At 45.9% G+C, this 12,844-nt stretch overlaps 1 protein-coding gene across 1 annotated transcript in view; it reads right to left on the bottom strand.

Moving 5' to 3' along the window:
• The window catches only part of LOC115322726 (glyoxylate/hydroxypyruvate reductase A-like), a 134,210-nt gene that overhangs the window by 23,562 nt on the left and 97,804 nt on the right, over positions 1-12,844 (bottom strand). The window contains exon 11 of the mRNA XM_042292331.1: positions 982-1,066. Coding sequence (XP_042148265.1) covers positions 982-1,066 — 85 coding nt within the window. The remainder of the gene's footprint in view (positions 1-981; positions 1,067-12,844) is intronic.

The following is a 12,844-nucleotide window of genomic DNA, read 5'->3' as shown; positions in this document are numbered from 1 at the left end:
TGGGCTGCATGCTTTCGCATTCACAACTCATAAGTATTAAGGTGTCCTCGAACTGTTAGAGGGCAGCTCTTAGGCACTCGTTTCCGGCTTGACCGGCGTTACCGTCGGCGTAACCGCACACGCTGCATTATGGTAATAATGCTAGTGGGCGTAACCGCGCGTTGCGTTATAAAAAAACTTCCCCACTAAATTCAGCGGGAAAATTTTCACTACACCTCCCGCTAAATTTAACGGAAATATTTCCCCACTAAGTTTAGCGCAAACATTTTCGCTAAGTGTACCGGGAAATTTACCGAAAATTTTCCGCTAAATGGGAGGGGAGCAGGAAAAGAAGAGGGGAGGGTACGGAGGTGCGTACCCTCCGTCCTCCTTCTCAAGAGTTCCGCTATATTTCGGCATTACAGACAATTGTAAACGTCTTTCATTTTTTGCGTGAACAGACACCAAGGCGCTAACTTGGACGAACCGAAGTTCCCTCCTTTCCCGCGCCTATTCAACTCCTGCGGGGAGCGGGGAGTGTTGTTTTTCCGAACGGCCAAGTTCTCACGCGAATTGATGTCACCAAGTGGCGAAGCTCAGAACCATGCTAGCTTCCCCTTAGCTTCGCCCGTGAAGGTAAACCTGATGTCACGAACGTGCTGGAACCGCCACGTCTCTCGAGACGCATCGCGCTCTCCAATGGCTGCCCTTCTAGCACTAACTGGAATCGGCCATTTGGAACAAAAAAATGTAGCCATCCGTTCAAAATACAATCGTGCGATTGTCATTAGCAAATTTTGTTTATCAAGTTTAACATCACTTCTGAACGTGAGCAGTACGTTTCAATTGTCATTTCAGTATCGGGAGGCAATAAAACCAGCGAAAATAGTTCTCCGCCTTTGTAAGCCACAGCAGTTGTCGCCAATATCGCAAAATATGTGGACCAATGACACTGCGAACTGTGAAGGCACCAGCTGTAGTAGTTCTAGATGTGACACTCACATTTGGCTGCGACCAAAGGGGGCTGTTAACTGGTAGCGGCTCTTTGGCGAATACGTCCAGAATTGCTCCAGAAATCCAACCATTGCTGAAAAGCAAAAAAAATATATATATAAAGACGTTTACAACATTTTGTAACCCCGCATTGGAGCGCAGCTCTTGGGGAGGAGGAGCGAAGGGTACTGAGGGAAGAATATACTCCTCCTCCTCACCTCCTCATCCTCCCTGCTACTCCTACTCCCCTCCTACCTTCTCTTCCTCCTTCTAGTCCTTCTCGTCCACCTCTTTCTCCCCTCCCCCTTCTCCTTCCTCCTCCCCCTCCTCCTTCCTCCTCCCCTCGTCCTTCCCCGCCCCTCCTCCCCCCCTCGTCCCGCTCCCCGCGCGGTGCATTATGGGACATTTACCATAATGCACCGCGCGGTTACGCCGACGGCGACGCCGCTCAAGCCGGAAACGGCCGCCTAAGAGCTGCGCTCAAAAAAAAAAAAAAAAGAACTGTCAGCAGGCACACCTTAATTTATGAATTCTAACAACTGCTTTTCATATTTTGACGAAGAGGAACCCATTTCTAATTAAAATGTGCCAGCTGAGGCGAATATTTCAATATGTTATTAGTGAATTTCAGGTAATTAATTTCCTAATTTTCACTTTACACTTTATACCCAAAGTACACAGGGGTAGATAAAGCTATCCCAAAGGAACCATCTTACTATTTGAAGTGACTTTTTAAAAAAAAATATTTTCCCTCTTAGAAAATACACACTTTGCACTGAGACAACCCAGACTCTGTCACCATGTTCAAAATTAGGTGGTTGAAACTTCACAACCAATGTTAGTTCTTCTCACTGCGTACCATGTCTTCTCCTGTATGACATATATGCAATGCATTTAGGCATTTTTTTAATAGCAAAAATTACAGCACATTAGGCAGGCCGTGGAAAAACCAAAATCTCACCCAAAGCTCAGTTCTTTTGGCGTTTCATAGGCCTCTTCTGAAACCGAAGCGATCCTAGCGACGTAAAGCCGCGCACAACATATTGGGAAGCCGTTGACCACAAGGTTCCGGTTTCAATTTGCTAACCTAACTTCACGACATCACGTCAAGACCAGATATAGCGCTTGCATTTTCGAATACGTGACTTTCCTTAAATCTACAATGCTGTAGGCGTTGCCCGCCAATACGGATGGAAAGCTGAGGTACGTTTATTCGGACTCCCGACGTGCTGGAGATTGTGCGCAGGCAAAACGGCACTACGATGGGCCAGTCGTCTTTTATCGCCACCTCAATGCCCGAGGCTTCTTAAATCATTCGCAGGCCGGAAGAGTCCTGCTGCACTCTGGAGTGGTAGCTGCAGGCCGCAAGACAGGTGTGGAACGCGGCAGGCCGTACTCCTACTCCTTGCTAAGCGTAGGCAGGCCCTTACAGCCGCTGGAGATCCCTGTTTTAGCGGGGGCTCTCGCGAAGATTAATGGGTGCAATGCAAGCAAGTGCCGACTTTATTGTCATGCAGTGTTGAGACCGGTAAAAGCGAGGGAGTTGAACATGAATAGTTAAAATCGAAAGGATAAAACACGGAGGACAAGCACAGGACAACCACGTTCTTTCATTTAGCAACAATGTTTATATTCCGCAGGGAAATGACACCTTGAACGAGATCCCAACTAAGGTAGGGTGATAGGGGGGAACGATATGGATGCATCCCTCACTTTCCTTTCCCCCCTTATCACCCTATCTTAGTTGAGATCTCGTTCAGGGTGCAATTTTCCTGCCCAAAATAAACGTTGTTGCTAAATAAAAAAACGGAGTTGTCATGTGCTTGTCCTCCGTGTTTTATTCTTTCGATGTTAAGTTTTGAGATGCACTATATACTTTCTCATTAAGGCGATCTAAACCGAAACCACGCCACTCCTCTCAATAAGCAACCAGGTTCCTTAATGCAAATGCGCACAGTGTTACATGCAGGGAGTTTTGGTAGTCTGTACAGATACAAAATTAGTATTTTTGCTTGCAATTTCCAGCGTTTCGCCCTTAGGGGCGAAACGCTGAAAATTGGCATGGACAAAAATAAAGCTTATGCAAAACTGCATAAGCTATACCTGAGAAATGTAGCTTTTTGTCTTTGACAGCTCACGAAAACTATATTTCCCAGGTCTGTGTTTATAAGACTGCATACTCCTCTTGTTGAGCGTTATGGATGTAAAAGTAATCTGTTGCATGTGGCTTATCAAAAATGACATCATCAGTATTGGGGCATGATAAAGTAATTTTTTACGTTTTTACTTGCTGGGCAATTTAAACTTCCATACTCTGAATGTTTCAGTGTAAGCGGAGTTCCAGCAATACTTGTGAACTAAGATACATTCTGAAGCTATATACTAAAATGGATTGCAAAAGAATTCATATTCTACTTATGTACCTGTTCTGGCAGCAGGTAGCGCCACGCACCGGGTGGCCGCCTCGTGGGACAACGTGCAGCGCGCACGGGACAAATGGAATGCCAGCAGGATGATCTCGACTGCGGCCAGGATGGCCCGCTCCTTTTGTACATAAATTTGAGTGAATATAAACATGTAACAACTGGCGACGAGGATGAAATTTTCACTGTCGGATCGCCAGTGCTGCTCACATATCGGACTATACCACATGGTCTTACCGAACGCCCCCCTGCAGAGCTGCTCATGGGTCGGCGCTTGAAGACAGCATTGGACTTATTGCGACCGGATATTCGGGGCAAGGTGCAGCTCCGACAGTTGCAGCAAAAGGTATATAGTGACCGGTCAGCACGAGCAGAGCCTGTACCCCGGCCGGGAGATGCTGTTTGGGCCAGGAATTTCAGGCCGGGACTTCGTTGAGTGCCTGCGATTGCTGGGGCGACCACCAGCGCATCGTCGGCCGAGGTACAGCTGGCAGATGGGTCAGTTTGGAACGATCATGGAGACTACCTGTGGCATCGGGTGACGGAGGCTGAACTACTGGATAACGACTCGCGACAGCAACTGCCACCGTACCTAGGGCGAGCAGCTGGAGTAATCAGATGGGGCAGCTCCAGAGGTTCAGGTGGAGCATAAGATGCAAAAGTGCACCTTCTGGGCGTCAAGCGTCCAGTACCTGGGCTGCGTCATCGACAAGGATAATCTGTATCCGGCACCCCAGAAGGTCGAGGCCATTGTCCAAGCACCCCAACGAACGTATGTATGTGTGTAGCGCGCTCGATGTTGAAAATGGAAGATTTGGTGCGACCGACTCCGATCTTGGTGCAACGTTCTGTTTAATCCAGGATGTTGAACCGAAATGCTCATCGGTTCGGTTCCGGTTCGGGTTTGCGGCTTTCGGTTCAGTTCCGGGGAGCGAAAAATAACGGTTCCAACTGGTTCGAACCGGTCTGAACCGCAAACTTTAAAAAAAAATTTTCCAAAGTTTTTATTTTTTTTTTTTTTTTGCAATAGGCACTATTTACAGTGAAAAACGAGTATATACAGGGTGCCACAAAAAAAATTACGTTTTTTTTTTTACCTTAAAAATAAACTAGACATCGATGAACGCTCATTCTCCGCCCGAAGGTAGCACTAGAGGTCGCAATCAGATCTCCAAGTTTCAGCCCGATCCGATACCTTAATCAAAAGTTATGTGATTTTCTGAAAATTTCAATGGGAAAATTGAGCCCATTTTCGCCCGTTTTCGGTTTCTGGTGCCATAGAGCCCCGTGTATTTGAAAACTCGGTCGGTCGCCATTTTCCCATCGAAATTTTTCAGAAAATCATTTATAACTTTTAATTAATGTATCGGATCGGGCTGAAACTTTGGCATCTAATTGTGACCTCTAGCTCTACCTTTGGGCGGAGAATGAGCGTTCGGCCATGCCTAGTTTATTTTTCGGTTAGAAAAACTCTGTAAACTTTTTTTTGTGACACCCTGAAGATAGCTTTTTATCATTCGTAAAAATCCACTTTTATTTTCAGGTACAAAATAAATTCCGTTACTTCATTTCAATGAAACAATAAAAGAAAAGCTAGATTAGCATATATTACTCAAAATATTTTTTACCACAGTCGTATATATTTTACTTGAATCTAAAGGTTATCAGTTTGGCAGGTCGCCTAAGATACCCGTTAATGCTAAAACTTTGCGTCGCAGTATTAACAGTCAAATCTTGCTGTGCTCTGGAACTTAGCTTGAACTTAGGAATTAATTACAGTGCATAAAATCATGAAATGGGCACATCCTCACCAGATATATCCTGAAACGTAGTTTACAAAATGCGTTTTAAAATATATATCATGACGACGCAACTGAGCTAAAAGTAATAATTTTCAAAATGCCAGGAAACATTTAGAAGAAACCCTTTCAGTCTACCTTTTTTAGAAACACTGAGCGGCAATCACAACGCTGCCTTCCTGACAAATACTGTTTACACTCAGCACCGTGATGCAGCAAAATTCATGCAGAAAAGAGTGACCTTCGTACTCAGATCGGATCTGGCCTAAAATAGCGCGTACCGAAGTGAACATTTTTGACATAGCTTGGCGTTTGATGTTTGTTCTTGTTAAGATGTCGGTCAATTCAATTTGCAAATAAACATCACACTTCCTATTTTTTATATTTTTTTTTAAATAGAACAAACTAGTATTTCATACTCTGCTCGACATTGCAACTACTTAATTGGTCACTTTCTGACGGTCTGCGTGCTCAATCGTTATAGTTCCGCCACGCGCCACTGTGTACTTTGTTTTCGTCCGGCCCCCAGACATATAAAACTATTGTTCATCATATAAAATGAGCAACATACTTTTATATGTTTGAGAAGTGGAATACGCGTCAGTAACACATATGTTATTTAAATCAGCTTCAAATAAAGCATTTGGTTAAGGCTCTTTCTAATCACTTATAGACGAGCCTATCAAGGATAAAACGCCGGAAAAGATTTGCAGAGCATATTTCAGAAAGGGGGGGGGGGGGGGGGGGGTGCATTTACTTATGATCTATATCTTTAGGGTGATCGGCCCTTTTTTTTTCTGTTGTCAAGTCTTCAGGCAGCAATAAAATATTTTTTATGGTCATCAATAGATTTGATTTATGAAGTTCACATAACCGCTTGAGACCGACACGGGAGATTGATACTCGAGAACACGCTATCTGTTGAGCCTGCAGAACGCGCTTTTTGGTCGCTGTTCGGCAGTGTGAAATACCGGCTACGCCAAAAAGGACTGTGTGCTCACAATATAGGTCTCAAGGAAAATAAACTAAATGTGCAGAAAGAGAGATAATAAATGGTATTCTTCTAAATAATCCCATTCAGGATGCCTTACCGCCAAAATGAATGTATAAAGATGCTGGTTTTAAACTTAAACACGTATGACGGAACTCCATCCGGCGGCCGGGCCACTGCAGGCGAGCGCTGCGCCGCCATGGAGAGGACTCCTCTGGTGGCGTGTTTTGGGAGTACGCCGTATGAGAGCCAATAAGAGCCTCGTTCCTTGATGACGCACGCCAGCCAATGGGAGTCTATCCAACAGATTTCTGCTACACGCTACATTATGACGAGGGAAGGCGTCGTTTAGAGCGGCTTCAAAGCTGATGAGGTCGGTTCGATCCATAGGACAGTTAATGCTTTCGCATTAAACAAAAAAAAAGAAAGCAAACGACACACCGTAGATGGAAAGGAAGCTGCAGCTGTCCAAGTGCAAAAAGTCGTCCCTGATGAAAATACCGAACCGGTTTTCAAACGTCGGACTCCTAACTTTTAAGAACTTGGTTGGGTGATGCTCCGTATTTTTCTAATAGAGAGGCGTGCATTGATGTTCCTAAGTGCACATAAACATCGCGAAGAACAGGCAATATATTTCTAATTTAAATCACATTTGAACATCGGATTGCACAAGCTCGAAACTTCGCAGAATACATTCTCGGGAGGGTAAAGTTATATTCGTTTTTACGTACACTTGTCTTGGGGCCTCATTTCACAACTCTGTGCTTTACCAGTCATGCGCGCTCTGACATTTTATTAGGCTGCCACATATCACCGCGAGACTGCTATATATACTGCACAACTTTACAATTTGGACATCCCCTTTTGATATGCTTCGTTTCAGCTTAAAGGGGCATTGTAAAGGGACGAAGAGAACCAAATGGTGGTTCGAAAGACGAGCCTATCAGTGTCACACACGAGCGTTCAGTGACGACATAGAATTCTAGAAGAATGATCGTCTGAATAGGCACAAGTGACCCCTTCTGATCCCTTCAAGCACGTGACTCTGACTCAAATTTTTGATTAAAACGCCCGTAAATTTGTGGGGCGTTCTCGTCTTCATAATTGGAGGTTACTTTTCAACATTTAGGAAGATCGCGCATGGTTGTAGCACGCTCTTGTCGTTTAGGTTCTCTATTGATTTTGACCAAGTACGTCATCAACAAAAGAAAATGTGCTTAAAATTCTGAACTCGCTTCACTTGTTATGTTCAAAATACGTCATTTTTTTCTTTATTTTATGTCTAGTGTGTCGCCAGAGTCACACTCACTAGATAGAACGAACGCGATGCAAACTAAAAAAAAAAAAAAACTGGCCAGAAACGCTTTGCAGGGCACCTTCAAGTCCACATGCAGCCGATACTACAAGCGCGAGCATGTGGTCCTGACCAGTGCTTGCACTGCAGTAGCGCGCGTGCTTGGCAAGAATGCTGAAAGGCCCGCTTTTTTTAGCTTCTGCTACGCTCACACTTAAGGCCGGTTCAGACAGTTGCGTTTGAGTGCGTTTGACTGCGTTGCGTCGAGAACCGAAAGCGAGTCACCGGCACATCTGTGCTTCGTATGAAGCGTGGAATCCAATTCAAGGAATCATCTTGACACGCGATATAAGCAGCAGGAATGTCATGGTTTCTCGCTGCCGCAACGCAGTCAAACGCAGTCAAATGCAACGGTCTGAACCAGGCTTCAAAGTGAAACCGAGTATTGTGTTGAGAACATCACATTTAGCCTGAAAACTGAACTGTTTAAAATGGTTCGCACGTGACATCATCGCACTAAATGCTGGTGGTGCACAATGTACGCTGCAGAAGGTTCGCGGTCAGTGAAACTCCTGTATTCAGAAGCAAAAATTATTCTTTCTTAGTTCAGCGTCGTGAGGAACCGCGAGAGCGTCTGGCACTCCGAAAATGTGCTTTCTAGCAGGAGTGATTTTGCAAACGAAGTAGTTTTTGTGGGATCACACTGTCTGGTCTGCGGAAAAGATGCGGAGCAGAGGAACTTTTACAACACAGTATGTGTTTCAAACTCCCCCCCCCCCCCTTTTTTTCTCAACCTTTCCATTTGACAATGCTTCTCCAGATAATACTTTTTATCATGAATAAAATAGCGCAAAACAACAAGGAAGGAAGGACGAGGCAGCCAGGAAGGGCGCTAAACTAACAACCGACATTTTATACATTCTAGAAAAAAAGAGAGTGCTAATTCGACAATTATATTTGTGTCATTTTCTAACAGCAATCCTCCATTTCTTCTATTTTGCACCCCAAAAATATGGAAGTTTCAACAAAACTGCGAGAATTTGAGCGGCTGCTTTTAAGGCCACTAGAATCTTTCTTTTCAGGTATCCCTACTGCACGCACTTGTAGTTTTATTTATCGTCAGATTAATAAGCCATATTTAGTCCTTTCGATGCTTCCATTCTCGTGACAACTTTCATTAGATAGTTCAGCTACAACGAAAACAAGTTTGGCTGACGATGTGTACATATAAAATGGTTCAACAATTTTTCTACTGCCAGTAAATACCGCAAAGAGCTAACCTCCTGACGCTGATAGCTTGAAAAAACACCATTAGTCTTTCTCTCCGCTCAATGGCAGGCGCAGAAAAAAATAAAGGAAACAAAATAGCTTTCCCCCTTCTCAACTCATTATTAGAACAATCGGCGATGTGATCTGACGCTAATTGTATACCGCCGGTGTTAGAGTTCAGCTATTCTCATCTTTGACTGAACACGAGCCAACACGAATATTTGGCAATGCTGATCGTCAAGAGCCTGGGCACTCGACTTTTGCTCATGACTATCGAGTACGTCACGATGTCACGTGACTCGCGGTGAGAAGTCGTGATGGTCTGTGACGTCACGGTGTAGTCCGTTGCAACTCGAGAAGGTAGGGCGAGGGAAAGGAAGCCCGGGGAGGAGGAAGCAGACGGAACGCTGGAGAAGAAAAGGGGAAACATCCTCCTCTCCAGCGTTCCGCCTGCTTCCTCCTTCCCGGCCGTCCGTTCCCTCGCCCCACCTTCTTGAGTAGCAACGGACTATAGTAACGTACTGAATTTAAGTTGACTTGACGCGGTGAGTCATGTGACTACAAGACAAGGCCACGTGACGAGACATTTTTTGACAGCATATCTTGACACCACGAGTCACGTAACCATGTGGCACATGGTTAATCGTAGTGCTAATACAAATGCGCCACGAAAACTGACAATTTTTCATACATTGCAATTCGCAAGTTGATCACTTCATAGAAATACAGCTGGCAATTTTTGCTTCTCGAACGCTCATTTTGTAATAAAATAATAAAAAATAACCGTGAACCGTTTTGAACCGGTTACCGTTATATTTTTTTCCGGTTATATTCCAGTTCAGTAGCAAGATGGCGGCAAAGATTTCAGTTCGGTTCTGTTATGGTTCCGCTAAAAATAACGGTTTGGTTCCGGTTTTCGGTTCAGTTCGGTTCAGGTTCGACACACCGGTTTATTCCACGTGCCGTCGGGCTCGTGCCAACAAATATCGTCGTCGTCTTTGTTGGTGGAGTCGCTGGACGTATTGACAGCTACAGATAGCTCCCCCCTAGAGACGTTGCATGTAGGCCTGCAGCAGGCTGCAGGGGGCGCAGCGATCCTGTGGTCAGTAGCCAATTAGGATCCTAGAAGTACCACTGTTGCGGTTGGCGCCGCGCTACGAGGGAAATGACACGGCAGAAAGCGGTAGAAGTTGAAGACAACGTAAGGTGACCGGGCAGGTTATGGTTAATGTTCAGGTTAGGCGAAGTGGAGACAGCGAGGACAACGATCCGGTAGTGCTGTGGCTCTGAAGTTTAGCGGGCTTTATGCCCACGCGGGCTCCAGGCAGATGGCGGCCAGCTGCGGGACCGATGCAGTGTAATTCCCGGAGATGATGTAACGAGTGGAGAGCAGATGCCTGACCTAGCAGTGATAAAGAGACCTTGGTCGGTCAGCGACGTGCCTCATGAACAGACTGGTGCGCCGTGACTTGCCATGCCCCAGCGTGGCACGGTGCGGCACGCCCCACATGTTGTGACAGCACGCGACCGTGCCAGGCCAGCCCCACACCACACAGATGGGCACGACTGCCGGGGAGACACCAGGGACTGCGGCAGAGGTGGAAATACCAACGAACGTAGACTTGCCGTGCCGGCGGGGTGAGCGAGGTGGTCGCAGCCCGTTGCTGAGAGATGCCGGCGGCAGACGCGACGAGGCAGAGGTGGTGACGTAGGCTCCGGATGCGGGGACTGTGGTAAATGTGCCCCCAAATAAACCTGCGAAATGACATGCCGTTGCCATGCCCTGGGCTGCGGAAAACGTTCCCCTGGATGGCATGTGCTCGGAACCGATCATCAAGTCCGGGTCACCAATTTATTAGCGCGTTCGATGTTGAAGACGGAAGAGATGGTACGACTGACTCCGAGCTTAGGTGCAAACGTTCTGTTTAATATACGTGCCGTTGGGCTCGTGCCTAAAAATATCGTCGTCGTCTTTGTTGGTGGCAACGCTTAACGTATTGAAAGCTGCATGTGAACTACAAAGTTACTTGGGACATGTTAGCTTCTACCGAAGGTGTTTGCCGAACTTGTCATCTGTGCCACATCCTTTAGTAACTGGTACAGCACCCCTTACTCAAGAAAGGAGCATCTTGGAAGTGGGGTCGTGAGCAAGGAGCACCATTTTAAACTAGTAAAAAGTTGCTGACGTCTGCTGATGTGTTGATTTATTACAATGCCAAGTTGACGTTGTTATTATGTTGCGATCAGTCGCTGTACGGCATTGCAGCAGTGTTGGCACATTAAATGCAAAATTGTGAAAAGCAACCTGTGGCTTTTTTTTTCTTTTTTTTAGGAGGTTAGTAGCAGCAAAGAAGAACTATACACTCCTTGCGGGAACTATAGGGGGCGCTTTGAAAAACGCGCGCAGCGCCGCTAGCGGAGGAGCTGGCGTTCGACCGTGAGGCGCGTTCTGCAGCCTGCGGCGCCTTTTCGCATGCCAAGCTGTGGCGGCGGAAGCGCGCACGGACGAAACTTTTGCTTTCTGAGCCGATACGTTGAGGGTGACGTTGCATGAGTGCTGGGGCAGAAGGGCATTTAGCTGTTCTCCTCTTTTTATATATTGAGTTTTAGTCGTTATTCGGGGGAATTTCTCTAGTTGCGGCCAAAAAAGGAGTTGGAGCAATTTTCCGAAAAGCAAGACGGCCGCCACCATAATTGCTTTGAGTGGGAAATTTATTTCGCTCGTCGCTGTAAACCTAAGACTGCTGGAACGATAATATTTGGAGGCGAGTGAGATGTCCACTAAGTTTCTGCACGAAGTGTGCCAAGTTTCATTAAGACAGCAGGTGTGAAAGTTGTTTCTAACGAATAAAGAAATAAAGCTGTACGGTATATCCAATATTGGACCCAAAATGTTGTGTTATAGCGGGCTGCGCAAAGTGCGGATTTGGGCACACAGGTGCTTGGACTTGACAGTAACATGACACAGCGCTTATTATACAAAAAAAAAAAGGTGGCATAGGGAAACCAGGTGAAAATTTAATTTGAGCGGCGTAACTCAATGGGAACCGGTTTTGACCATGAAAAGGCTGTCAAGAGAATACCATTGGTCGGGGGAGGTGGAGACTTTAGAGGTAGGAAGGGACTAGTGGACTGTACTTCCAATTGAAACAACTTTACGAAAGGTGATTCCAAAGCCGAGAAAACGAAGTTGTCGGCCAACACACGGTTTGGCCGCCAAGTGCTTTTGCGGTCAGCTGTTGTGTAATAACCTGTTGTGCGAGGTGCTGATTTTCGGCCCACAGGTACTTTGACATGACCGTCACTTGGCACAACACTTATTATAACAAAAATATTTGGCATAGCGAAACCAGGTGGAAATTTAGTTTGGGCGGCGCAACTAAATGGGAACTGGCTTTGACCGTCAAAGGCTGTCAGAAAATACCACTCATCGTGGGAGGTGCACACTTTACAGGTAGGAAGGGACTAGTGGACGGTACTTCCAGTTCGAACCACTTTGCGATAGGTAGCTCTAACGCCGAGAAAAAAAATTGTTGTCTACAGAACTCGGGGTGTCAGTGTTTCCACATCCAGAAGGAGGCTGATCAAGAAAGAAAGCACACCACATAAGCTTCCATACTGAAACGCCGATTCTCCAGTGATTCCGAGTTTCATGGTTGTTTTCTTTAGATTTATATTTGTCACCTTTTTACCGTTCAAATCTTTCTTCATGAAGTACAGATCGTGTGCCATATTTGTCCGGAAATATCATCGACACGTACGATGGGGACGAAACTTCTTTGGAGGGCATTCCTCCAACGAAATTGGCACTGCATACCCGCGAGTGTGGGATGGCATTTCAGTTCGTCCCATCGGCGCTGACACATGTAGGCGTTACTGATACGAAAACAAACTCGGAGCTCAAAGCGGCAGTGTAGAATATGTCAGCCGTGCCGACACAGTGGCAGACATGATCGGGACAACAAATTTCTCGTGTCATACGGCACGGCTCCATCGTTGTCGCTGTCCCACAAAACATCGGCGAGGTGAAAAACTGTGAAACTTTGTCTCCGCGAGATACGACGCATAACTATTGAAGCACTTAATGACGCAGCAC

Source organism: Ixodes scapularis, unplaced genomic scaffold (genome assembly GCF_016920785.2).
Source record: "Ixodes scapularis isolate PalLabHiFi unplaced genomic scaffold, ASM1692078v2 PGA_scaffold0__279_contigs__length_252992795, whole genome shotgun sequence".
In the NCBI taxonomy this organism is placed as follows: Eukaryota; Metazoa; Arthropoda; class Arachnida; order Ixodida; family Ixodidae; genus Ixodes; species Ixodes scapularis.
Note: the sequence above shows the minus strand (reverse complement) of the source record. Positions and strands in the feature narration are given on the sequence as shown.